Source organism: Trichinella spiralis (assembly GCF_000181795.1).
Source record: "Trichinella spiralis strain ISS 195 chromosome Unknown Scfld5, whole genome shotgun sequence".
In the NCBI taxonomy this organism is placed as follows: domain Eukaryota; kingdom Metazoa; phylum Nematoda; class Enoplea; order Trichinellida; family Trichinellidae; genus Trichinella; species Trichinella spiralis.
The window spans coordinates 4,248,026-4,274,033 of NW_003526944.1; the positions used below are offsets into that span (position 1 = coordinate 4,248,026).

The 26,008-nt window shown below is 33.7% G+C and overlaps 8 protein-coding genes across 8 annotated transcripts; 4 read left to right on the forward strand and 4 right to left on the reverse strand.

The window, feature by feature from the left end:
• Window positions 1-1,049: 1,049 nt before the first annotated feature.
• Window positions 1,050-1,541, reverse strand: Tsp_08444 (hypothetical protein). The gene has a single exon (XM_003375404.1). The coding sequence runs from the start codon at window positions 1,539-1,541 to the stop codon at window positions 1,050-1,052; it is 492 nt and encodes a 163-aa protein (XP_003375452.1).
• A 1,129-nt stretch (window positions 1,542-2,670) lies between these two features.
• On the forward strand, window positions 2,671-3,393 carry Tsp_08445 (conserved hypothetical protein). The gene is made up of 4 exons (XM_003375405.1): window positions 2,671-2,727; window positions 2,765-2,881; window positions 3,120-3,181; window positions 3,330-3,393. The coding sequence occupies exons 1-4, from the start codon at window positions 2,671-2,673 to the stop codon at window positions 3,391-3,393; spliced, it is 300 nt and encodes a 99-aa protein (XP_003375453.1).
• Window positions 3,394-4,629: 1,236 nt separating this feature from the next.
• On the reverse strand, window positions 4,630-7,283 carry Tsp_08446 (LIM/homeobox protein Lhx3). The gene is made up of 6 exons (XM_003375406.1): window positions 7,132-7,283; window positions 5,796-6,007; window positions 5,558-5,688; window positions 5,416-5,466; window positions 5,129-5,315; window positions 4,630-4,814 (listed from the first exon to the last, which is right to left on the reverse strand). The coding sequence occupies exons 1-6, from the start codon at window positions 7,281-7,283 to the stop codon at window positions 4,630-4,632; spliced, it is 918 nt and encodes a 305-aa protein (XP_003375454.1).
• Window positions 7,284-7,554: 271 nt separating this feature from the next.
• On the reverse strand, window positions 7,555-8,107 carry Tsp_08447 (conserved hypothetical protein). Its single transcript, XM_003375407.1, has 2 exons — window positions 7,962-8,107; window positions 7,555-7,789 (listed from the first exon to the last, which is right to left on the reverse strand). Exons 1-2 carry the CDS (start codon window positions 8,105-8,107, stop codon window positions 7,555-7,557), a joined length of 381 nt encoding a protein of 126 aa, XP_003375455.1.
• Window positions 8,108-11,081: 2,974 nt separating this feature from the next.
• Tsp_08448 (T-complex protein 1 subunit delta) lies at window positions 11,082-13,518 on the reverse strand. The gene is made up of 12 exons (XM_003375408.1): window positions 13,398-13,518; window positions 13,242-13,294; window positions 13,091-13,180; window positions 12,809-12,917; window positions 12,612-12,754; window positions 12,419-12,537; window positions 12,219-12,357; window positions 12,019-12,158; window positions 11,875-11,971; window positions 11,580-11,821; window positions 11,284-11,518; window positions 11,082-11,222 (listed from the first exon to the last, which is right to left on the reverse strand). Exons 1-12 carry the CDS (start codon window positions 13,486-13,488, stop codon window positions 11,082-11,084), a joined length of 1,599 nt encoding a protein of 532 aa, XP_003375456.1. The 5' UTR covers window positions 13,489-13,518.
• Window positions 13,519-14,065: 547 nt separating this feature from the next.
• On the forward strand, window positions 14,066-18,324 carry Tsp_08449 (putative GTP-ase activating protein for Arf). Its single transcript, XM_003375409.1, has 10 exons — window positions 14,066-14,098; window positions 14,647-14,733; window positions 15,355-15,560; window positions 15,627-15,720; window positions 16,474-16,719; window positions 16,778-16,835; window positions 17,077-17,235; window positions 17,417-17,694; window positions 17,786-17,832; window positions 18,195-18,324. Exons 1-10 carry the CDS (start codon window positions 14,066-14,068, stop codon window positions 18,322-18,324), a joined length of 1,338 nt encoding a protein of 445 aa, XP_003375457.1.
• A 312-nt stretch (window positions 18,325-18,636) lies between these two features.
• On the forward strand, window positions 18,637-22,463 carry Tsp_08450 (serine/threonine-protein kinase MAK). Its single transcript, XM_003375410.1, has 11 exons — window positions 18,637-18,755; window positions 19,842-19,896; window positions 20,025-20,146; window positions 20,207-20,286; window positions 20,343-20,475; window positions 20,568-20,739; window positions 20,819-20,986; window positions 21,045-21,724; window positions 21,803-22,115; window positions 22,182-22,292; window positions 22,359-22,463. The coding sequence occupies exons 1-11, from the start codon at window positions 18,637-18,639 to the stop codon at window positions 22,461-22,463; spliced, it is 2,058 nt and encodes a 685-aa protein (XP_003375458.1).
• Window positions 22,464-23,206: 743 nt separating this feature from the next.
• On the forward strand, window positions 23,207-24,175 carry Tsp_08451 (conserved hypothetical protein). Its single transcript, XM_003375411.1, has 4 exons — window positions 23,207-23,368; window positions 23,423-23,501; window positions 23,671-23,820; window positions 24,120-24,175. The coding sequence occupies exons 1-4, from the start codon at window positions 23,207-23,209 to the stop codon at window positions 24,173-24,175; spliced, it is 447 nt and encodes a 148-aa protein (XP_003375459.1).
• The last annotated feature ends 1,833 nt before the right edge of the window (window positions 24,176-26,008 follow it).

The following is a 26,008-nucleotide window of genomic DNA, read 5'->3' on the forward strand; positions in this document are numbered from 1 at the left end:
GATTTTTTTTTGATCATTCATTCGGTTTGTTATTGATGAATTGTTTCTTTGCTTATTTATTATATTGTTCAGAGAACAATTTTGATGTTTATGCAAATTGGAAAAAATTTTCTTTTCCTCTATTTGAGTTAAACGACAACATTGAGCAGTTGAAAAGCACTCATTCTCAACAGGATTATTACGAGCTTTATCATTTTGCAAACGTTTCGGTGCTGCAGCACTAGCGAAACATTTTGTCAACCATGCGTGAATATCATCAATTTATCAGATGCTTTGAAACAATTTAATAATAATAATAATAATAATAATATAAATTGACTCAGTGGCTTTTAAATTTTACAAAATTTCAATTCAAATACAAACATCTCTTTACGTCGACGTAATAAATGCATTTTGGATGAATGAATATATATATATATATATATATATTTATGTTTTTTATTATCAATGCCCATCATTGTTTGAGGCATTGAAATTGGGTCGTATGATAAATTACAGCCGCACCTCCTTTTGGAATTTGTTCAAAATTTGCACTGCAAGCAAATTTATTGGCAATGGAATCTCTTTTTCCTTTCTTCTTCTATTACTGAAATAATAATCATATTATTCACCATTATCCATCTGTGATGGGCATTTTGTCTTCTTCTGCTACTATCTTCTGCCCCAAATTTTTGCACATTACTGTCATTACGGTCAATGCTCAATTTTTACACAGTTAGTTCAGATCATTGGATATACAAATGATTTTTTTGTTTTCTTTTTTTGGTTTTTGGCTATCTTACATTAATATAGAAAATGTTTGAAATTTTGCTTTGAAGCTGAGTGAATTAGTGTGAGACATTGAGTGAGTGAATAGTATTATTCTTAATTGAGAAAATTAAAAAAAAACATCTCCATTTCATGGTGAATTCAGGTTAAAGTGGCTTGCTTTGAATTTGAAAGTATTTAATTGAAATTTGGAGCTATATGCTTTTCTGCTTTGTTTGATTTTTGGGTTTACTTTATATTATTATGAAATAATATGAGTTTGATGGAAAAAATTATTTATTCTATTCAGTAATTGACAATTGCAGATGATAATAATTTTTTGCTTTTGATTTTTGTACAAGAGTAGCAGTTGTTGCAACATGGAGTGGACGGATGATTGCTTTTTGTTGAAAGTAGTTGTTGTTTGTAGTAGTGAAATAGGGAAGTGGAAGAGGGAAATTGATTTCAAGCTTGTTGTTACTTGTCATCAGCAAGCTTGTCAGGATACACCGTGAGGGACAAAAGCAAGCCAAGAAAGCGCAGTTGGGAAATTTTCCATATTTGCATTTGGAATGAACCAATTTGTTCAATAGACGATTATCAATAGCGGTATAAATGTGTGGAAAGATTATCACTGGAGAAAACATTCTTTTTGTTGAAGCATTTGGATGAGAAAGAATAGAATGAAGATGCTGCTCAGCTAAGGTCAGCAGAATTTGCTTGTTCAGCTTTGTTAAGCTGCTCACTTGGTCTTTTGGTATTTTTGGTAAAGGTGCGCTGTTAGAGTAGCACATACGGCCGGCCGGCCGGCAGAACAATAACTTCCGTCAGCTGAGGCCATCACAGCGCTCTGTTGTTGACTATTGAGCTTGCCACATGGACCCGCGTTGGCATTTCCCTCTCAAAATTTATTCCTTTACTGTACACATGTTGTTTACTGTTTTCCTTTGAAATTTGAAATCCAAACTATATCATGAAAAATGTATGATTAACAAAAAAAAATCATAAAGGTGCTTTGCAATCTTATTCACTACATATGTGTATTTTTTTGAATTTCTAGATATATTCCAAGAGAAATTTAAATTTTCAAAGGCAAAAGAATGTTGAATTGAAGAATATGAATAAATTGGTGAACTGCATGTTTTTGGTTGTTGACAGCTTTAATAGTGGAATTGATTTATGAGAGAGAAAGAATGAAAAGAAAATGGTGAGTCTGATTGATGCCTGTTTTCTTGTTTCTGATGATGCTATAATGATCATGGTGGTGAAATGCAATCAGTTGTTTATTCGTTATCATCTGCTGATTTAAACGACATTTCATTGATTCTTAATATTGATATGACTTTGATATGGTCGATTGTTGTTCTTCAGCGTGATGTGGGCCTTTTACTAATGAATATTCTGCTAAATGACCAATGCAATACCCTGACCTGAAGAACCTTGACTTTCTCATTTGCATTGCTTATTTTTATTTCAACAATAATCAATTCAACTTTGAAATCAATCTTCAAACTGATAATTGATTGATTTTTCTTCTTCTTCTTCTTCTTTTTGTTTGGTTAATTTTTATTGTTGAATGCTTGTTCTGCAGATATAAAAAATAGCGTGGCAAAAACATTGGAACAAATGATACGGAACGGTGGTGTCGTTTTGTCATGGTGAATACTGCATGCTGAGTTTGGTTAAACGATCGTTTATTGTTTTCACACCAAGCCGACGTGTCTGCACGGTCAGTATGTCGCAGGCCACTACTTGGTGTTATTGATGACCGCCTGTAAATTTTGCCAACTACTGCGGTGAGGGCCACTTTTTCCATCGACCCGGCTCGCCTTGAACCGTCCAAACAGCCCAACTGCACCGCTGGCTGCTGAAGCCCTGCTGAGGTGAAGATGCGCGCCTCTTTGGCTCACATTTCTTTCTACAATGGATCGATTTGAAACGCCACTTGGTGGGACAAAACCACTGCACCGTTGGTCATCGGTGATAAACAATTTTTACAATTGGTCACTTTGACAAGGCGTGGACAGCTGAAACGACGATTCTGACACGATCACGTCTCGTCGACTTTCTCATAAATTTTCTTCCAGAAATTATGCATGCACATCAATTTCATTCGTTCAAGTATTATCCACATGTATCATTTAACATTTCAATGATAATTGCATTGGTAACATTAGGCGTAACATGAAAAATGTGATATATATGTTGCTTATTTAATAGTGAAAATAACTCTCAAAATTTTAGTTTATAATGAAATTATTACATTTGTTTCGAAAATCGACTGTTCTTTCATATCCTTGAAAAATCGAATGGAAACTATCAAAATCAAATGTATCTTTCATTCTTTTTATTTTATCAGTTTGTCATTTTAGAAAATTTGCATATCATTATTGTTAGCACGGTTCACTAGGACGAAAATGACCTCTTTTGCGATGTTTGTTTAGTTGCATTTGCATTCTTTTAATATGTCTGTTTGCACGCTGTTGAGTTTTCATTTCTTTCTCATTTGATTTTTAAGCAAGCTATTTTCCTAAAGGTAAGACTATTTTTTATGTATTTCTTTTGGTTTTTTTCATTGGTAGTTATTCTTTATTCTGTGAAAGAACCAAGAAAAAAGGATATTGTGTAAGGCATTATTGTAACTGATAATTTTGATCACTGATCGTTCACTGAAATGCATCCCAAATCTGACTAACATTCTGCTGAGGAGAGTTTTATAACAACAAAATTATGAATCATATATATATATTTATATTTATACACTTTGTAAATCAACATACATGCTACTTTTGTGGAAATGTCTATTTTGCAATTCCATTATTCTTTAAAAACCTACTTATTGCATTACTTATTATTCAATTCGTCCTTAAGCGTGGCGCGTGACTTTATGTATTTGTCTACTTTAAAAATTTTGCTATTTTACCAAGAGTTTAGTTTTATGTATGTTCATTTGATTAGCTGCAGTTATTATTAGATTTAGAGCAAGAACTGTGTTTGGCATTTAACAAAATGAACTGCTATAATATTATTTTAAAATGATGCGCGTTACTGTGACAGGTGCATGATGTTGTCGTCATGTTTTTTAATGACAGCGTTGCCAGATGGCTCAGACTGCAGGCAGCTGCATTTAGCTTATTCACCATCATCAAATGCATATAATATAGCTGCAATATTTTACGCGCACAATTAATGCGGTATAAGTGTTGTAAAATGTACAAATGTTGGACAGTTGAACGAAAAATCATCATATCAGAAATGAATTTTCTTATGGATAAAATTTATGAAGTCTTTCGTGTAAAATCATTCTATTGCTTGATTTTATTATTTCATTTTTCAACTTCATCTTCTTGTGCGATACGAAACAAAAAGTTCTCTCAAAAATCATATCAACTTGATGATCAATTATGCATACTGTACATAAAATTGATTATCATTTAAATTATTGTCGTAATTTTTTTACGCTTTATGATGCATGAAAATGGTGAAAAATTAGTCGAAAACACTTTCGAAAAGATTATTTGTAATTAACAGTCACGAAATAAATTTCTTACAAGTGAACATTTTACTTAGACGTCCATTTGGCGTCGAGTGATGGAAAAAAGCAAATAATGAATTTCATTGCTTTTATCTTCTACTAGCATTTGAATATTTGATTCTTGAGCAGTTTAAATTTGGCTATGTTGTTCATTTTTAATCAATATTTTATTCCGAATTTTAGTTTTTACCAAAGTAAACTTCAAAATTAATAACGACAGAGAAGTGTTAAGGGTATTGTGCAAGAATGGAATATAGGAAGATGTTTGCTTCTTGTTTTTCTTTTTTTTTCCCATGAACACAGGACACACTCAGACAGTCAGTTACATATATTAAGGATATGTAATGTTAGTAGTTGAAATAGGAATTTTGCATCAGATACAGGCGATCAATAGGGCTGTTTTTCATTGTCGTCGATGACGACGGTGACGATGCACACTGTGCTTCAGTGTTCACTTCTTCTGCATTTTTTGACAACTCAGATCTTTGCATATCAGCTTCGTGAAACGAAGCAATATCACTGCAAGGCGAATCTGAAATGAAACAAAAAATAATCGTTATTTCTATTCATTTTTTCTCACTCTAAATTAATTTAAATAAATTGATTCGAAATGATCATTTCAAATTAATACTTGTATGTTATGCAATTTAATATTGTTGCTGAATTATCCAACTGTCCAACTGATTTAATAATCGAAATATAGTTCTTGTTAGTGCAGTTTTACAGACATAAAGTAAAATAGAAATAGATGGCAAAAAACCAAAAAAGGGATTTTGTTTTTTCTCAGGAAGCAGATAAACAATAATAATAAAAATAGTGGTGATGATAATATATATTCATGCTCACCTAACATGTTGGAACATGAGTGAGTTTCACTGGACAGATCTAATTCGCTGGCGGAGCTGGAAACCGAATCTTTGTCCGTTGCTTGTTGTTTAATGGCATCCTCTTTGTCTTGTCCATCAGATCCGTCTGCGTTGGCTTCGTGACCGGAAGATTTTTTGTATTCTGATTTTCGGTGTAATTTTTTCATCTAAATATTTACAACAATTTTGCAAAAGTGGCGAACATTTAAAGTGGGTAAGATAAGAATAAAAACAAGCAACTTTGGCTCTCTGATTCTGGAACCAAACCTGCACCACACGTACACTGAGACCGGTTTCTTTAGCTAACGCTTCTCGTACCTTAAAATTGAAGGGTGTGGTGAATAATTTTTTTGAAAAACAGCACAACAACAGCAACAGTGCATACTGTTGTTGTTGTTGACATGTTTACTTTACGACAAGGCTTTGCGCTGACTTCGAATGAAGCTTTGAATGTTTTCCTCTGATGGCTTGTCAAAATTGTACGTGGTCGTTTCAAAGTTTTCTTGTGGTGTCCATGTCGAAACGGTCCAAGTTTGAAAGCTGAATAAGATATAAAACAGAAAAATAGAAAGAAGCTATTGTTTGCTTGTTTGTTGCCTATTGAACAAGCAACAACAACAATAACGAGAACAACAGAATTTGCTTACCGTCTTCGTAGGGATTGTGGACGAGAGATTCAAAATCACCGCGACAAAGTATCTGCTCATTTTGACGTACGTACTCGTCGCCTGGTTGCAATAGTTTTCCGCATATTGAACAGCCAAAGCAGTTCATGTGAAAAATTCGATCTTGACTGCGTTGTACAAAATCGGAAGGATTCAACGGCAACGCGCATTTTGCACATTTGCTTCCATAAATTCTGAAACGATTACTCATCGTTTGTTTGTTTCTCTTCTCTTCGATCGATTTCAAAAACAGTGATCAAAAAATTAATCAGCACAATAATAATATTTATTATTAGAATTAATTGTTCATCAGTTAGCAAATTCTGCTTAGTCGGCTTGATCAGTTTGGTTTCTGCTGTCATTCATTCATTCATTCATTCATTCATCAGCTCATCATATTATGCAACTAAGGAATAGGAAAAGCAATAAACGAGTTTTCTACTTTACGTCATCAATGAATGGACATTTCGACCCTGTTTGATGACGTATTTTTATGCGTATGCACGCATGATCGACAACTCCGCTTAAAAATATACCATCACTTGTGCAGACGTTTGTCGACAACTGGATCGTCTGCAACTGGTGTTGCCAACGCCCATTTCGTTATTTCGTCTGCAGTTCAGAGATGGGCTTTTAAAAATTGACATCTTCTCATGATGCCTGCCCTATTTGTTGTCCCAACTAATAGCGTTGTGCAAAAATTTGCATAGGTCAGTGTAGATTTGTTTGTTCTCTGCACAGTTGGCTGTTTATTTGGAATTGTGATGGAAAATTTGGTTAAAATTCAAAAAGGTATTTTGATTTTGAGAAATCGTTTGAAATAACTTTTGCAACTGATTGAATTTTGGTTTACTTTTGAAAAATTATCACCAAACCAAAAGCACTGCTTGTTGTTGGCAAATACAAATAGACTTTATCATCCTATTTCTAATTATCATAATTCAAATATTGATGCGAGTATAAATTTTGTTCAAAATGTTGTAAACAATTGGAATCGATGAATTTGTGGTGGTTAAAAAGAGGCGGCGTATTTGCAAATTGCCTATATTCGAACGGTGGTAAATATCAAGATAGCTTTGAGCGGGTGATTATAATGCTTTTACGTTGTCAAAGTGACCAGTGAGCTTGCCTAAAGCGATACGACGGTTTGAATTAGCACATCGCTGCATACAGTGCTTGTGCATATATAGCCGCGAATCAAATAGGCCATTAAGAGGAAGAAATTAAGAATGCCATTTAAATTAGTCGGCTATTTTTGATATGAAACTCAGCAACAGAAAAGAAGAAAAAGAAGAAGAATAAGAATGTTTCAACCAACCTGAGATAGTCGCCTCTGCAGAGGACTTTACCGTCCCTGAGAAAGCAGGACGGTGCCAGGCTTAGTTCCAAGCCACAGATTGAGCAGACCAAGCACCGTTCGTGCCAAAAGTTGCCGGCCACGTTCAACATGAAGCGATCGTTGATGGGCATTTTACAGGCCACACAACAGGCGTTGGTCTGAAGCGTCATTGTCGAAGCCGGGCAGAAGCCTGCAAAAAGCAACAATCGATGTCAAGTCAGCTACGCAAGCGGCGTCGATTAGCTAGCACATGAGTAGAAAAATTTGCATATAGCAGGTTGAAAGTAAAATTTTCCACTAGCATCATTGGTGAGCTTACTGAGCGCCGGTGAGCGACCGGATTGGTAATAGCGGCAAGCGGCTTGTAGAATTGAAGCCGGCTGGCAAGCTTGGGAAGCCGTCTCACCGCTGTGCATCGTGATGATCACGACGTTCGCTGTGACTGGTCGACGGTGGTGAATGGTCTATTCGTGGGAAATTACTATTCGCAGCTTGGCCGTACCTTTGACAAGGTAACGAAAAAAAAGATGATGCTAATGATGATGAGAATGGGAAGTAGTGGGATGGATGGGATGAAAAGCCAAGTTTACGTTGGTCGACTGGTGACATCGACATTTCAATGCCCACATCGGCACATCTTCATTTGTAAAAATGGATAAACATTGTGAATAAAAGAGAAATAAAAAATAAGCTGACAAACGTTCACTACTTGAACGATCAACCGACCAACCAGTCGACCAACCAACCAGTCGACCGTCCAACCAACCAACCAACTAACCAATACAATGGTTCAGATGGACACAAAGAACAAAATAGTATTATTGTGATTATTATTTGGATGACGCGTTTGCGTTTTGCATTTGCTTTTGCTTGTAAGCGGATAGAGGCGTCGACAATGCAATTCGATGGCAGGCGCCCGCTGGTCGTCAACGCCGCCGTTGCGCAACACGACCATTGTCTTTTCCAACGCCTCTGCGTTGAGTGTACATTAAAGCGGCTAATCGCAGAAGGATAGTTTTGATCAAGCTGTTTCGAAAAACAACCGCCATGCAAAACGTGGCACATGATAATTTCAATCGTGCAGATTTTCTTGTTGAACACGTGCCTGGATAGTGAAGAAGCAGGCATCAAAAGCTGCATGAATTCATCTTCAACAAGCAGATGATATAAAGCAGTAACAGTAGTACTAGTAAAATACAGTAGCTAGTTCGATTTGATTCGATTCGATTCAATTATTCATTCCACTTCTTTTATAATGCTTATTTATTTTGTGGTTGATCAATTTATACTAATATGAAAAAAAGAAAAAATTTTCATTTTCATCATTATTCTATTGAATATGCTTATTTCTATTTTGCACTTTATAATATCTTCTTCTTCTTCTTCTTCTTCTTCTTCTTTAGGTAAATAAGAATGACCAAATTTAATCGCTACTGATAAAATTTAATTTGCCTACCATGCTTTTAGAATATAGGATGAATTTGTTTCGTTCACTTGTCATTTTCATTTATACAGAAGGTTTGCATTTTCTTTTCCTTCAGCTTATAGAAAAATTATTATTTTTATCGACATGAAAAATATTTGTAAAAATTTGTGAGAAGCAAGTTTTTTCCATATAAATTAACTATTTTCCAATGTAAAATCATCATCAGTCAGTACATGCTCGTATTGTTTATTCAAATTTTCAATACTGCTTACTTTTTCTACACTTTTTGTAAAAAAGGGAAACGTGTGGGGAAATGTTTAACTCATTTCTTTCCTAATATGTGCATATTTCATTTAGTTTTAGTAGTAATTTCATTTAGTAATAATTATAATGGCGAATAACAGAATTTTGTCATCTTTTCAAAAGGTTTAAGAAAGTATTTTACAAATATATTTAGTATGTTTACAATGAATGCAGTATCAAGAATATTTATATTGGTTAATGGGCAATTTTGTAAAATTATCATATATCATATTAACAAATTTTACTTTTCTTCTTTGTTTATTCACGTACATACTGCAAAATTACTTGTACTGAAGTGTGGACTTAATTCAAAAAATACCATAGTCGTGTTACACTATTTATTTTTGTTGAACAACTATTTTTAAATATATTATTCATTGTCTTTTAATTAGCAGTTAGCTTTTCTTGTCGTACATTCCATGATATATGGATACGTTATGTGAAAATTTAAGATAATAATAATGTTTTAATAATAATTAAATTTTACTTTCAAAAATCAAATATCGAAATAGTATGAATTGCAGAAGATCATCGATTGCATATTATATTAAATGCCCATATTTGTTATACTATCGGGCAGCTGCGCTCGCGGAAATGTTGCCAATTTTTGTCGGTTGGTTTAGCTGAAATGATCCGGAAATAAGAATAGGAAGAAGAAGCAGAGGCAGGAGAAGGGGAAGGAGGAGGTGGAGAAGCAGAGTCTTTGCTCTGTGAAAGCTGTGTGACTGTTTGCTTTCATCAAGCATCAATGAGCCGTCATCGATTACTTCAAAGATGGATAAGCACCGGTAGCGATTTAATTTGTCGCCCGTGTCAACAGATCTGTTGTCAAAGTGCGACCATCTAGCACTTTATTGCAACCGGTTGCCAGCTGCTCTGGGGCCGCAATTAAATCGGCTATAAATGAACAGCGTTGAAGCCTTACAGTAAGCTAGTTATAAGCAACAAGTGCTTCTTCTTTTTGTTTTCATTTTCACCATCATCATCAACATCATCTTCATCTTATCCTTCTTCTTCTTCTTCTAATTCTTCCACTTCTCCTTCTCATTCTTTTTCTATTTCTTCTCCTTCTTCTTCCAGTTCATTTTCGTATTCACTGTGCTCTATTGTTCTGTCTGAAGTTAGCATAAAGTGGTAATCAATTGTTAAACAAGCCGCAATTGATCTGCTTTGCGCAATACTGTAACAGGCTGTATTCTTGAGACCAATCAGAGTTTCTTATTAAAGTAGATGATGTATACTGTAGCGCTGGACTATTGCATGTTCCCAGGTGAGCACGGCAATCGGTAAATGGGATTACCGATCCGCTTTGTTTCTCATGATGGTCAATTCAATTATTTCCATTATTCATCAGCTTGTTCAGCTTTTAAGTCAAAAGATTTTTATTATCAAATTTAGCTGGATGTAATTCTCAGATAGCGTTTGTAATAATGAATGTTTTTTCTGACAGAATAACTAACAGAGTGAAGTTGAACTTTTTCAAAATGACAGACTATCTTTTACAAATTTACACATTAAACAAGCAGATGAAGTATTTGCAATTTTTCGCACTCAAGAACAAACAATATTTCTTGTTAACGCATATACATAGCTACTTTCTAGTTCATAATAACTTTTTTACAGAACTGCACACAGGGTTCTTTTAATTAGATGTCAATGTGTAGATTTATAAAGATGAATTGCTTTAATCATTGTCACCATAAGCTGAAAATAGGCAGTTAACAACAATTCATCGAATTGCACATTTAAAGCTTTTCGATACATGGTGACGCTATTCACTTTAATCAGAATGAAGTTATTCACTTGTTCTGGAATTGTTTGTCCGCTATTCATCTTTGAAGTTTATCAATTCTTGAATTTGTCAAACTATTGTTGAAATCGACGAATCTTTTTCTAATTATTACTAGCTTAATGTGTCGAGATGAATTTAATAAACGAACGGATTGATTTTCCTGGAGTGAGTGCCCCTCAGGCGTCTGCGCGTACGAGTAATTCAATTTGGTTACGGTATTTTTTATTCATTTTTTTCGAACAACAAGCAAACAATACTCTCTATTCAAAAATTCCTTTATTGAACTGATGATATCAGTACAGTCCAAAATGTGACTAATGAATGAATCACCACATTTTAAGCAGACAGACTGGATCTAAATATCGCGAGTCGCTCTGAGCTAAAAAAGAGGAATTATTTAAAAAAAGGTTAAAAACATTTTAAAGTATAAATTACAATGTCGTCAATTTTCAATATCGAACGCACTGCCTCACTAGCCAATGTCAATGCGCTGATAGTTACCAAAGCAGGCTGCACGACGTTCTCCTCATACATGCTCGTGATGCATCCCTTACATTGAAAATTTATCTATCTATCATGAACAAACGAGAATAACAAAACCAAAATTCACCTTTCGAACATTGATGCCTGCTGCACTGTCTCCGTTGACATGTCTGTGACGCAATTCAGTTATTGTTTCAATTGGTCTCAAACCTGCATTCTCTGCCAATGTGTACGGAATCACTTCTAACGCATCAGCGAAGCTTTGAAAAACGAATGACAACATGCCCGGATGTTCAAGGGCCAAACTTCTCAAACGACACGCCACTTCCATTTCCGGCGCACCACCACCACATATCAAAAGTCTACAACAAACAACATTCCGTTCCATTTCTCGCATTATCGCATTTGCAAAAAATGGATTACTTCTTCTTGTATAAACAACGAAGCACAGCAAGCGCATCATGCAACGAACGTTCTGCTTCGTCCAGCACAAGTCGATTGGAACCACGCAGCACTATTGACGCTGTTTTACCTGGATTCTGCACGCCAGTAAATTGAATAAGTCGTTCTCCAGAATCTAATCGGATTTCTTCAACCAAATCTGCATATCCCAAAGCCTCCGGTACGAAATGATCCAAGCTGGCCACTGGTCGGCATCCCAAACTCTGAAATTTATCACGATAATTTACAATTAACAGTTGCATGTCAAGTTTCATACCGTCATCACAAATCGGATATCTTCACGTTCTATATCTTTAATTACCATGATCTTCAATTTCGCCAGATAGTGCAGAGATAGTTCAGTAACGGCATCACTAAAACTTTAAAAGTTGCAAAACTGTTGTAGAGTAATAATGTTTACCGTAAAATGGATTTCTGCAATAGAAGCACATTACATCCTGCCTTCTTGATCTGCTTACATATATTCAAAATATAATCGCGTTCTTCACGCAACTGTCGATCCATCTGCGAGTAGTCGTTTAATACAACTTCAAAATTCATCTAAAATTAATGACGCATATAAATCATTTAATGACTAAGCATCAAAAATCAGTGCCCTACATCAGGCTTCGGTGGAGATATATGAAACTGAATTAAACCAATTTTTGCTTTTTCCATTCTTTTCGGAGCTCCTGGTGCACCAACTGTGTGAGTATCCAAAACTGTTCCATTTACCATGTAAGAGTCTTCAATAGTACCTCTTTAAATAAAAATCAAACTGGTTAAACCTTAACGCTTAAAGTTTCATTTGCAACGCAAACCCCAATTTTTTGACCACTTTGATCAAATTCAGAGATGCATTATCTTCTCCAAAAGTGGCTACTTTTTTCACCGCTTCTACTGCCATAGGCGCAAGCTGACGAGCATGAGATGACACCACCTACATATATAGAGAGCAATATAATATCATATAGTTAATTTAATTTAATTTTCATATCAAAAGTGAATAAATACCTTTGAATTCAAGCTGGTTTTTGCAATCTTCTGCATCAGCTCATTGTCATTTATATCCACTGGCTTGGACATTCCGACGACAACTTCCTCAGCTATTTTAGTAGCTTCCAAAAAACTTTCTGATATTAATGTTGGATGTAAGCCTACAATACCCATTAATTAAACTAACAAAAAAAAGAAATAAATAACAACAGAACCTTTCTCATAAAGTTTTCCAGCAGCCTCAAGAAGCTGACCTGCAATAACTACCACAGTGCTAGTTCCATCACCAGCCTCGATGTCTTGAGCTTTGGCCAACTGAACCAACTACAAATGCAAAAATATTTTATAAAACTCGGTTTAGCATAAGTAAATAATATTTCATACACATATATAACATTAATAATATACATAAAAATAAAAAATAAATATTCAAATGTAAAAGGAGCCTATATAACATTTAACATAAATCTATACAATAAATCTTAGCCAAAAATTACCATTTGTGCGGCCGGATGCAATACATGCATTTCATTTAAAATAGTCGCACCATCATTTGATATTAGAATTTCACCAGACGATTGTTCAATCTTAATAACAAAAACATTATATATAAATTTACTTGAACAAACAAAAATTATGCAATAATACCATTTTGTCCATTCCTTTAGGACCAAGACTGGTGCGAATTGCGTCGGCTACAGCTAAAATAATATACATACGTATAATTCTCATGATTAAGGTATGAAAGTTAAGGAATTGCTTTACAACTGTCTTATAAACGTTTCTTATAACCCGTAAACTTACCTTTTGCAGCGACAATGTTGCTGTTACGCATCTCTCTGTCTTTTGTAACATCTTTAAATGAACCTTGCTTTGTCTTCGATTGAGAAGCCATTGGAGTGAAATAATAACAAATGCAAATCACACTTGCTCACAGAAAAGTAGAGATATAAAATACCTACAGTAAGAAGGTTCAATTAGAATAAGATTTTTACTGTAGATTCATTAAAACTTTAAGCCATAGCAAAATATAAAAAGATAATATTGATGCGAATCTTTTTCAAAATAAAATTAAAATAAAAACATTTTATGACAAGTACAAATTAGTTTTGCATAAGTTACAGCAAAATTACTTATATACTTTAAAACATAAATGTTAAATATGCTTGGTAAATGGGCGCATCAGAAAATGTTAATGGTCATTAAAAAATCTCACAATTCTTCCAGAGCTAAGTTATTCACAAGTTAATACTGTAAGCGCAATTTCATAAGGCACATGTAAACGATAATTTAACTGCTTTTTCAACGATTTTATAAAAGTTACAATAAATTTCAAGTTTCAGTATATAAAAAATTTTTTCTATAAAATTTTCTATATGAATTAAAAAGTTTTTATATTTACGTTATATGTTAAATAAAAACGCTGCAATCCACTCAGCGTGGTGCGATTTTATGCAATTGTGTAATTGAGCATGCTGTTTACTTTCTGCCTGCTGTTTCAACTGGTAGGAAATAATTTTGAATGCCTGTTACTCATTTTTATTTTAGTTTTGTCACAAGGTTCTTATTGATAATTTTTTAGAACTTTATCTTGAATTTCTTAAACTTAAAGGAATTCTGTACCTATTTTAAAACTTCATTTAAAATATATCATTATTTATTTAAATAAAAAAATTTTTAATAAATGCATTCAGTATTTAAAAGCTTGACATATCAAATAAAGCAGTTTGCCTATTAAGTAAAATAGTGCATAAATCAAAGATGCCTCTTGAAAATAAATTAAAAGTATACCGTAATCATTTTCAATGAATAGCAGATGGTTGTGAAGATAAAGCAGTGTAATTTTTAATGTTTTCTTATATTCATTTCATTAATTTTTTGTAATAAACTTGTACTCTAGTGTTTTTCGTGATGTTTTGCATGTATGCTTTCATTGGCATGATTAGCAGGGCTTTCAGGCAAAATGTTTTCCCTTGCTACAATTCTGTTTATTGTTGACAAGCTTGCTTTATTGTTATTTAGTTTTACTTTGTTCGATTTTTTGGGCTTTTAGTTTTGTGGACTGTCCGAGCGTTGTTCAGTTATCAAATTTGACAACGGGAGTTTTGCTGAAGCACTTGGAAAGAAAATGTTTGGTTCAGTAAGTGAGGCCATAAGGTGTATCTTTGATTTTATTTTACACAGAAAGTCCGGTGTACTTATGTAAAAATGAGTTTTATATTTCCTTTAGACAAATTTTAATTTGTTGCTCGGTGAGTGATTATTTTGTTAATTGAATTGAAAATAAACCATTTAATTGCAGTTTTTAACAATAATAATTACTTTTATTCTCCTATTCATTTATTAAAACTCATTTGATTTAATTATTTAGCGATTTCCGAAAGTACAGTTTCTTTGCTGTAAACGGTTGTAATAGCTCTGCCTTTGGGGTAGTAGATGAAAAAATGAAAGACTCATTATAGGTGTATATATTATAACCTGAGGGTTTTACTATTTGTGACAGTAAAGATGCACATCGATTTTTTCGAATTGATTTGTGATTTGAGTTGTTTTTTACAGATCTAAATGCTTACGTGTGTAATGTTTTTCCCGGCATATATGATTAATGAAGATACTATTATTGAGCATTTTGCATTTTTTGTTGCTTGCTATATTATATGCCCAAGCTGTATTACCTATCGATCAGTATTTTCGCATACTGAACTGTATCGTCGTTAATGTTTAGCAAGCTGATTTTACGATTATTTTATTTAATGTTTAGAATCGTTCAAAAGAACGTGCACGTCCGCCAGTTTCTTTGAAAATGAGTAATTCGAAAAAGAAGCAGGACGATAAAAATTTGAAACTTCTTCGTGAGCTTGCTGCTCTTCCGAAAAATAAGCAGTGCTTTGATTGTTATCAACGTGGACCGACATACATCGACATGACAATTGGTTCTTTTGTTTGCACATCTTGCAGTGGACTGTTGTAAATTTTTATTATGATTATAGTGAATTTCGATTTCTTTTAATATATGCATATAAATGTATTTAGGCGAGGTCTCAATCCCCCACATCGCGTAAAATCGATATCCATGGCAACTTTTACGCCTGATGAAATTGATTTTATCAAAAGCAGAGGAAATGAAGTAAGTCCAATTTGTTTTTTATTGAAGAAGTTTTAACGTAAATTTTTTAAACTAATTTGTTAGTTGCGTAAGAACATTACTTTTGAAATATTTTATTTTAGAACTTCGGCGTAGGGGGTTGTATTGTTTAATAAGTGATTCAAAGGCGTACATATAAATGTAAATATGTGTATTTCGCAGCAATAAAAAATAATGAGTCTGTCGGTAGATCGGCATTACACTTTTGCATTTTATTTCGGTAATTTCGCATGTATTATTTCTACTTTGGAAGGATTCTTATTGGCGAAATTATTTAAATTAAAATTTTTGATTGAAGTTGCATAGTAGTATATTCATTGATTTTTTTAATTTTTTGTCAGAAGTAACAAATGCTGCAGGTATTGGAACATTACCGTATAGTGATAATCAAGTACAATTCATTGAAATGACCACTACGTTTTAAAGTTTCAAATTAAAACTTTTTAATTTAAAAGCAACGTCAATTCAAGTTTTGAAATAATTGAAATATATTTCACTGATCTAATCACATATGAGTAAATGAGGTAATTTATTGCACATCACGGCAATAATGTAGTCAGTTCATTTTTTTGACATTTAGTATTGTCAAAATGTTTGGATGGGGCGGTACGACAAGCGACGTGGCTTAGATGAACGGTCTTTCAAAGATGAAACGCAGATGAAAGATTTTTTGATTCTGGTTAGCTAACGAAAATGCTTTATGATGAAAAGTTGGGGATTCATGTTTTTTTTCAGAAATATGAAAAAAAACGATGGTTTGTCAGCCCATCGGAAAGTGGCCTAACGAAGACTTGCACTGCACCTAGCAGCAGCGTGACGGATACTCTTGTGGAAACTGGTGGAACATCGACAACTCAATCGAGTTCAACATCGGTAGGATTGTCTGCTGCGCAGCAAAGGCCCAAGCCAACGCAAAATCTGTTGGGAAAGTCTGCTTTTGCTCCTGGCGAATTGCATCCAATTACATTACCAACAACTACTGTAAGCCTTTATTTAGTTTTGCAGACTGTGAATGAAAAATGCGAAATTTTAATTTTAGACAAACAATAAATTATTGGTGGACTTTGATGCTGATCCATTTGCCAGTGCCCCTTCTGGTATTTTTGTTGCTGTATTTTTATAATTTAAATTTTCATTTGAAATAATTTTGCTCCTGTAGAAATGGTGCAAGCGGCGGATAAAATGAATTTTGCAAATTTTGCGAGTTTTGAAAGTCAGAATTCGTTGTTAGTGCCGTTGGAAGCTGCTTCGGGAAATCTCGCATCCGATTTGAAAGGTGATACATAAATGATTTTAAAGCAAAATCAGTCGCATCATAAAGATTAAATTTGAAATCAGGTGGCATGACGAAATCTACAACGCTTCCAGTGAACATAAATTGTGAGAAATCGGTGACATCGGCAGATAAATATTCCGCTTTAGCTGAATTGGACGAGTTGTTTCGCGTTGATGCAAATTTAGCTAAGATGACTCAATCGACTGGAAATTTAGCGAATGGTATGTTTCAGAACTTTTTGTTTTTTACATGCAGATAAATATTTTTGGACATTAAGGTGCGAATACATTCTCTGGTTATAATTCATCACAGCCAACGTATTCGACAGTAAATACTGGCATGAAAGGTACAATTATTAGTTGATGATATGAGTTTATTATTAGTAATAGTTGTTTTTTGCAGGCATGCATGCACATTCTTTCTTCGGTTCTCAGCCGGCTGCAAGCTTTTCGTCTGCACAAACTAATGTAGATCCTTTCAGCAATTTGACTACTTTGGCCTCTGTTCCTTGGAATCCTTTTTTTACTAATCAATCTAGCGAGGATAATTTGAGCAAAAGCATGCAAGGCGGAAGCGGTAGTAGCACGTTGTTTGCCGCAAATATGCAGACAGCGAATGTAAACGCACAACATTTCAGCGGCCAGCTAGGCAGTCCTGCTTCAACAATAATGCAGCAATCTGTAAGAATTTTTGTTTTTAAATTGTTCGTCAGAATTAAACAGCACAATTTCTTTTCCCACAGCTTGCATTGAACTTTTGTTTGTTTTCTAGGAGAAACATCCATCTCAAAAGGATGCATCGAGCTGGAATCCATTTTTGTAAGTGTCACTTATGGTTGAGGAGGAAAGGATCATTCTAATAAATGGTGTTGATATCCGGTATATCAGCAGTTTTTGCGTAAGCTGTTGAAAACAACATTCAACATGGCAATTGAACCGATTCAGCGTTCATCTGAATGCATTGCAATGAATTCTAACGATTTTATAATGCCAATATTGTGGACTTGTCGAATGCATTTTTCCATCTTCAGTCTTTTTTCAACTCTAACAATATTTTGCTCTGTGGTCATAATTTTTTACAGTATGATCCGTATTTTATAATTCACTATAAATAAGTAAAAGTACAACAAGTTTTTATTTTGTTGATTTTATGATTTAAAAAAAAACTGATATGTATTCAGCGAAAATTTTGGATTTAATTTGGGTATTTTGCCATCGTTGACTGGTACTTTACGCCGGTTAACGGCGGGCGGTGGTGCATTAGCGTTCATTGCGCGGCTGGTAGCCATGGGAACGACGTCAGCGGATTGAATCTCGTTCCCATGGTTGTTCCAACGTTGCCGGCAAGCTGTGTTTGCTTGCATCCGAGTTCGAGTTGTTTGCAAAAATGTTTCTCTCTTATTTCAACACGCCACTTTGTCACGTTGCATGTCAGGTATGCTTACTGTAGAAAAGTTGACGATCACGAATTATCGTTATTTGGATCGTGTGTGTGTGTGTGTTGAGGATAATTTTTTGTCGTTTGTTTGTTTTTTTTCAGTTTTGAATTTGTAATCTGCAGTGGCGTTATTTTTGGAATGGCAAATTAGCGGCTGCTCATTGTACAAAAGTTGCTCAATTATTATGAACGGATCGATACTGGCCAATCGCTACCGGCTGTTGAAAGAAATTGGCGATGGGACTTTTGGTGAAGTTTGGTTAGCTAAACGGCTAAGTTCCAATGAAAAAGTCGCCATCAAAAAGTTAATATTTTATTTATTCATATTTTGCGCTTCATATATTATGCTAATTTTTGGAATTTTTCAACATTTTTTCTCGCAACACTCACTTTAATTCTTGAAATATCATTTAAAAACGATTTTCTTCTAAATTAATCAATTAATAATAATGATCAATGTTATTGATCAGTTTACAATTTATCTAAAGTTTTTTAATTTTTTTTAGTTAATTTTCCTTTTTATTTTTTCTATTTTATATTTTTAAGTTATGTATTTCCATTTATTTTTGAATACGGAATAGAGAAATTTGAAGTCTAGTAAAGAGAAAGCTATTTTATATTATATATTTGCTTCATTAAGTAATCGATTTTTTTAAATAATTATTTACGCTGTAGTTGTGGTACTTTCTCAGGAATTGTATTTTTCTTTTCAATGATGCAATTCAGTCTCTGGTAAAATTTTGCTTTTCCGCCTTTTTTTCTTCAACCTCTTTTCTTATTTATTAAATATCTAAATATCTAAATATATATATATATGTATAATGTATGTATATAATCGGTAAGCATAATGGCGTTAAATGGAATGGAAAAAAGTAGATGAAAAGGTAGTCGAAATTGCTGCAATCAGCCAGGAACATTCGTTGAATACTTTAAAAGCAGTATTTTAAAAAATTACTAACATCTTATAAAGCTTAAAGTGAAAAATTCACGGCTATATTAAGGTGATTAGTAGAGTTATGTGAAGAATGGAATAAAGTAATTTTTTTCAATTCAATTTTTTATCCTAAATTTGGCAATTTATGAAGCTAAAGTAAGTGAAGATTGGAATTTTTTTTCTTCTGCACTTAATTAGCTGCAGTCTTTTCAGTAGAGTGAATTGAGAAATTTTACTGCTAAATAAGAATAAGCATGAACGAAGTTGAAACCTTTTCACTTTTGCAAAATTGTCATGTATCGTTTCTCAAATATTGACGCCAAGTTAGTTATTGTTGAGCTTTGTAAATATTTCTCCTCTACCGTATATAAGTAAATGTAATGCTTTTGAGAAATATATTTATTCACAGTAGTGTAATATTTGAATGACAAATGATTGATTGAAATTTATTTGCAGAATGAAAAAAAAGTATTATTCATGGGATGAAGCGATGGGATTGCGTGAAGTGAAGGTGAGTATTTTATTTAATTAGTGGTTTTTAGAATTGCAGTAAACGCACAACAATATTTTATGATATGAATGACCTTTTTCTCGGAACTAATTAATTTTTATTTAATTTATGATTCATAATAATTTCAGTCATTGAAAAAGATGAATCACATCAACGTGGTGAAATTGAAAGAAGTGATCCGGGAGAATGATACTCTTTATTTCATTTTTGAATACATGAAAGAAAATTTGTATGAAATGATGAAACGAAGGTAACAATAGAAAGTTATATTTTTTTCAAAAAGCACTGTAATATAGATGTAAATTATCAGGGATAGTCCATTTCCGCATTCGGTAATATGCAACATCATTGCGCAAATATTGAACGGCTTGGCGTACATCCACAAACACGGTAATTTGAAAGATGAAATTTATAATAAATAAATTTCATATTTTTTTTCTGTGTAGGGTTTTTTCATCGTGATATGAAACCTGAAAATGTTCTTTGCATTGGCCCTGAGCTTGTGAAAATTGCTGACTTTGGTCTTGCTCGAGAAGTTCGTTCAATGCCACCTTACACAGATTACGTATCTACACGCTGGTAAAATTGTTATTTTTTCCTCGATTTTTCTTTTGGAATAGTTTGCTTTTATTTTTGAATTATAAAATTTGGAATTTTACATATTTTCAAAGGTATCGAGCTCCGGAAGTTCTACTACGCTGCCGTAATTACAGTTCACCGATTGATCTTTGGGCAGTTGGCTGCATCATGGCAGAACTGTTTCTTTTACGACCATTGTTTCCTGGTAGTTCGGAAATAGATGAAATTTTCAAAATATGCGCCATCATCGGGACACCTAGCCGGGTAAATTGTTCTACACGCAGTGGGAATTGGTTTTGATTGGTTAATTTTATTTTGGGCTTATTTTTTTATTTAATTTCAGGAAGAATGGCCCGAAGGATACCAGTTGGCATCGATGATGAATTTTCGATTTCCCCAGTGCGTGCCGATTCCGTTGGAAACGATCATTATCAATGCGAAAAGCAGTGCAATTGTGTTGCTTAAGCAGCTTCTGTTTTGGAATCCACAACGCAGGCCGACTGCTGTTCAGGTTGATTTACAAAATATGAAAACGTTTTTTTTTTGCATTTTTGAATTTTGTTCTGTAGGCTTTGAAAAGCCAATATTTTGCTTCGGTAGAGAGGAATGTCTGCCAGTCGAAGATGATGATTTCTGAATCCAACGGTGGCTCTGCTGTAGCCAATGTGGATTTGGATGCAGCAATTCAATTAAACAGTGTCCAGAAGAGCAATTTCTTCACAAATGGAAAAACAATACAGTCGACTGAAAAATCAGTAGAAAAGGACGAGAAATCGGTTGCAGAGCAAAATCACTGTTTGTCGAATTCAAATGATACCAACATTGACCAAGCTTTATCACGTCTCTCGACTACAGAAGAAGAAGAAGAAGATGATGATGATGATGAAGGATTGCGTATTCGTTCAATCGATGTTGAAAGTTTATCGTCGGATAAAACGGATGTGGATAATTTGGGACGGACATCCGCTTATGAGAGCTTGCTCAACAGTGGTGCCAGTCGGCGCCATTCAAACGGTGCTAGGCGTCAAATACCGAATGTGCCACACAACGAAAACATGCAGACGGATAATTCGTTGTCAATGGAACAGTGCCGCAGGCGATCTTTGAAAGCCATCGCCAACAGATCCGTGTTGGAAAAGGATGTTGATCGTGACGAGCAGAATGGGGAAGAAATCAATAATCCCATTATTGTTGCCGGCTGTTCAGCATTTCCCCTCAACGGATCTGCAACATTGAAAACAACAGAAGTGTAACTGGCAATTATGATTTTTTCTTGCTTTGAACAGTGGTTTATTAGAGGAGAAAAATTGATTTTGTTAATTATTAGGATGCCGGCACCTCAGTCACTACGTTCAGAAAGGCGAAAACCCTCTTTGCCGAAAATTGATCAACTTTTGACAAGGAAAAAGCCGACATCTCTTTTCAGTGTCAAATTGCCGGACCAAAGTCTCTGGTGCAATTCAACGTTCAGCAACGGTCTGTCAAGGCTGGATTATTTGAACCTGCCCAAAATTAGTCAACTGAAAAAGGATGCATCGCAAAAATATCTTTCCGGGCATGGAAAATTTACAACAAATGGTAATTTCCACCAATTCCGTGCAGTTAAACGACTTCTCATCCATTTGACGTTTGGATGCGGTGTTCATTGGATTATTAATCAATTTTTGATAATTATTCTTCTCTGTTATTTCACGTTCTTCTTTCAGACGGCAACACATCGACAAACCGAAGCAAACTTTATTACAATGCACCGTTGTGTCCAAAATCGAATTCAATTTTTACCACGAACAGAAACAGAGAATGGAATAGGCACTGTGGTAAAAAGTTTTTATTATTCTTCTTTTCTTATGCAAATTTCTATGTAAAGTTCAATTTAAATAAAGTATTCAATAGATAAACCGTTGTTGGGTTCGTTGCAGTCTTTTCAATATACAGCATCGTCAAAGAGTCAACCGCCGACTGGTCGTATTGGATGGTTGTCGAAGTAAAATTGCTATTTCTTATTTATACTTTTCCGTTTTATTTAAATTCACTGCTGAATGAATTTCACTTCTAGGGTTGCTTTAGATTGATTTTCAAGCTGACCAGTTGGAAAAATAAGGTTACAGCCTTGAAATTATTTCTTGCAGTTCGGTTAGAAATAATTTATCGACAATCCTCTGAAAGTAAATAATTCATTCATCCGTAGAATTTATCTATTTAAACATTTAACAATTTAATTTAATCTTGTTTGTCATCAAAAGCTTTATTATTATTATTATTATTATTATTACGTTAAGTGAATTGGAAAAACTCTCAAATTCTTCCTCGAATATATGCTCAGATGCGCTTTTTAGAAAGCGAAATTGATTGAATAAAATTAATTCTACTGTTTTGTTGCTCTGTTTGGTGCAGCATTTTTTGAAAATTATATATATAATTGGTAATATCAAAAAGTTAATTTTTTTTCAATAAATGAAATCAATGAAATGTTGTTGTCAACAATGCAAAGCTGAATTATTAGACTGTAATAAATTTTTAATCAATGAGATTAATATGAGTGAGATTGCAACAAGTCATACAGTGCCTGCTCTGCAGTACGTTAAGCAAACAAGAATTTTCAGGACTTTTAATATAAAATCACACCAAAAGGATTATATGAGTTGGAATTTTACAATAGCAATTATTATGTTATTCTCGGCTACAATACACCATTGAATTTAAGAAAAAACAATTTAAACGAAGTGATAAAATGAGTCTGGACTACTTAAACACTTTCATGGTGGCATTTCTTGTTACTTCAGGGTCTCCTTACACCTGTATGCATTGCATGACTCTCTTGAAACAGAAGTACAATGTGTTGCATACGTACAATAGTGGAAAAAGTAATATAAAACGCTGTGAAAAACGGCACGTGATGTGGGGGGGGGGGGAAATAAATGCATTTTCATAATCAACATGTTAAAAGTACCCAAAATCAGCTAATACTTGGGAGACTTCCAAAACCATGTTGACCAGAAGTAATTTGATGGTCAAATATGATGACGGTATTTTGCTGAAAGAAGTTTGGCCATACGGATTTGGAAAAATTTCCCAGATGTAAAGATTGCTTGAATAACTGATTTTCTCTAATCGTTGGCCAGTGCTACTGAATGAAGGTACAAAATGGAAATTTACATAAGAATTCAATTCTGCTGTTTTCTTAATGACCTTCAGTTGAAATTTCATGGTCTACAACGGCAACAGAATTGAAGACGTATTCAAAGGAAAGCAGGACAAGCATCAATGTTTTAATTCCAATTGGTCAATCACTTTATAAAACTGCACAAAAGATTATCTCAAAATGGTGGAAAGTTGACTATTTCCGTAAGCTGCATTTTATTTTTGAATTGCACCAACAATGGATATTCAATTTATGATTATTTAACATAACTAAATTATGCATTAAATCTCTTTTGTGTGAAATTTCATGTTTATGTTCAACAGCAGTTTGTTAGGATATTAAAATTTTTTATAAGAAAATAAATATATTGCAAACTAATTACTATTAAAAGTAAAATACTTTAATCATAAAAATGAGCTTCTGGCAGAAGTTGAATATTTTATATCTTATATTTAGTTGAGGTGCTATAAAAATTTATAATTCAATAGGAAATCTAATTCAGCGTTGAGTTGTATCTCAGAACGCTTAGCGCGTACTATGCAAATCAACGTTGCTTAAAGCCCGTTTCTTTGGTAGCGAGTATCTTTTATTCATTTCACGTATAACTAGATTCACCGTATTATATTTCATCAATTTTTTTTGAAAATCAAAGTCACTTAAAATTTCTGAAACAAATATTATTAAATATGAATTATTCTTTTGATATTCAAAAAGTGCATAAATTAAGTGAAATTCAATTGTTTCAAATTAATATTATTCATGACATTTGGTGTAATGAGGGCAAATAGAAGAGTTAAACTGAGCTAAGAAACTATGAAATAACATTTCAATAAAATATAGTCGAAGTATGATAAAATGTTTTATTTCAATCGGCAGTGGAGACGTCCGCATGTTCGTATTCCACTGTTGGTTGATGTGTTAGTTTGGGTATGGCCAGTACCAAGAAACGGCATGTGATGCCACTGGATCATGATGTTTTTGATCGCAAACTGTTACGCCAGCACTCGTCCTTCAGCTGGAATAAACGTTCAGAAATATGAGTAATAAATAACGGCCACTCCACCCTTTAACAATTTTTTCACATAAATTTCATAATCAAAACTGGAAAAATTATATATGTAAATGATAAAATGAAATATTTTTATTTTCATGCTGCAGTCCAGGGGGCGATTTACGTTTTTTTGCTTTTCAGAAAAGCTTCACACAGAACAGCAAAAATCCTGTGCTAATAATAATAGAATGCAGTATTTTTATTTTATACTGCACGTAAATTTAAATTTTGATTAAAAAAATTCATTTTTTGATAAATATTTCATATTTAAAAATGCTGTATTCAAAGAAAGAGATTTTAAATAAAAATATAAATGGCAATGATAATAGTATTTTGGCTTAAATCAAATATAAGAATCACAAATTGCAGTGGAAACTTTTGCTTCTTTATTATTTTATCGGTGGTTGATTTGCTGGCATGCGCCCACTCGTATGCAGGTCAGTATGAAATTGCCAACATATTTGGTACTGATGCACCAAAGTGTAAAGGCTTGTCTGCTTTGTTACGTGAACATGGGTCAGAAAAGCCAAATGCATCATCACAATGATGGCATTTTTCAAAACATCCCAAATAGATGAATTCCATCAGACGGATTGTATCGATCGTAAATAAATGAGAATTTAAATTGATTTTTTTTATAAAATTCATTTTTTGACAAATATTTGCTTTTTAAAGTTATATTTTACTTTACTTTATTGTTTTTCTTTTTGCTTCAGTGTACCGTGAAAGGGATCGTCCATAAATTGAAAGAGTCCTAATAATTTACGGTCCAGATTTGTTGAAAATGTCAAAATACTCAGCATCCACTGTTTTCACTTATTTTATCTACATCTCGTCTACTTTGTTACATTGTTATTTTCGAATTTGCATATGTTGTGTGGCATTTTCATCAATAGTTGTGCATATAAATCAGGTTTGAACAGCACATGTCACAACTGATGGCAGCATTTTAGAAGATTTGAAATGCTCAAATCATCATCAGTTTCCACTTTCCCTTTTCATTTCGATTATAAAATTTATTTTTCGATAAACATTTTTTTTTAATCTGTTGAATTCAAAAATATGGATACAAAATAAAAAATAAATGCCAATAATAATAGTAATAATGTGCAGGGGTTGTTATAAATAGAATAATTATTTCATACTAATCGGCAGTGGAAACGTCCGCATGTTCGTATTCCACTGGAGGTTGTCTTGCTGGATTCTGCACTCTTGTATGTCATAGGTTTGACATACAAGAGACGACACGGTGAAAGCGAGTGTGGTTAACAAATGCCATTAGAAAGGCTATGTATATTCTTACACAAAGTTTTCATACAAGAAATTTGTTTACCTTCATT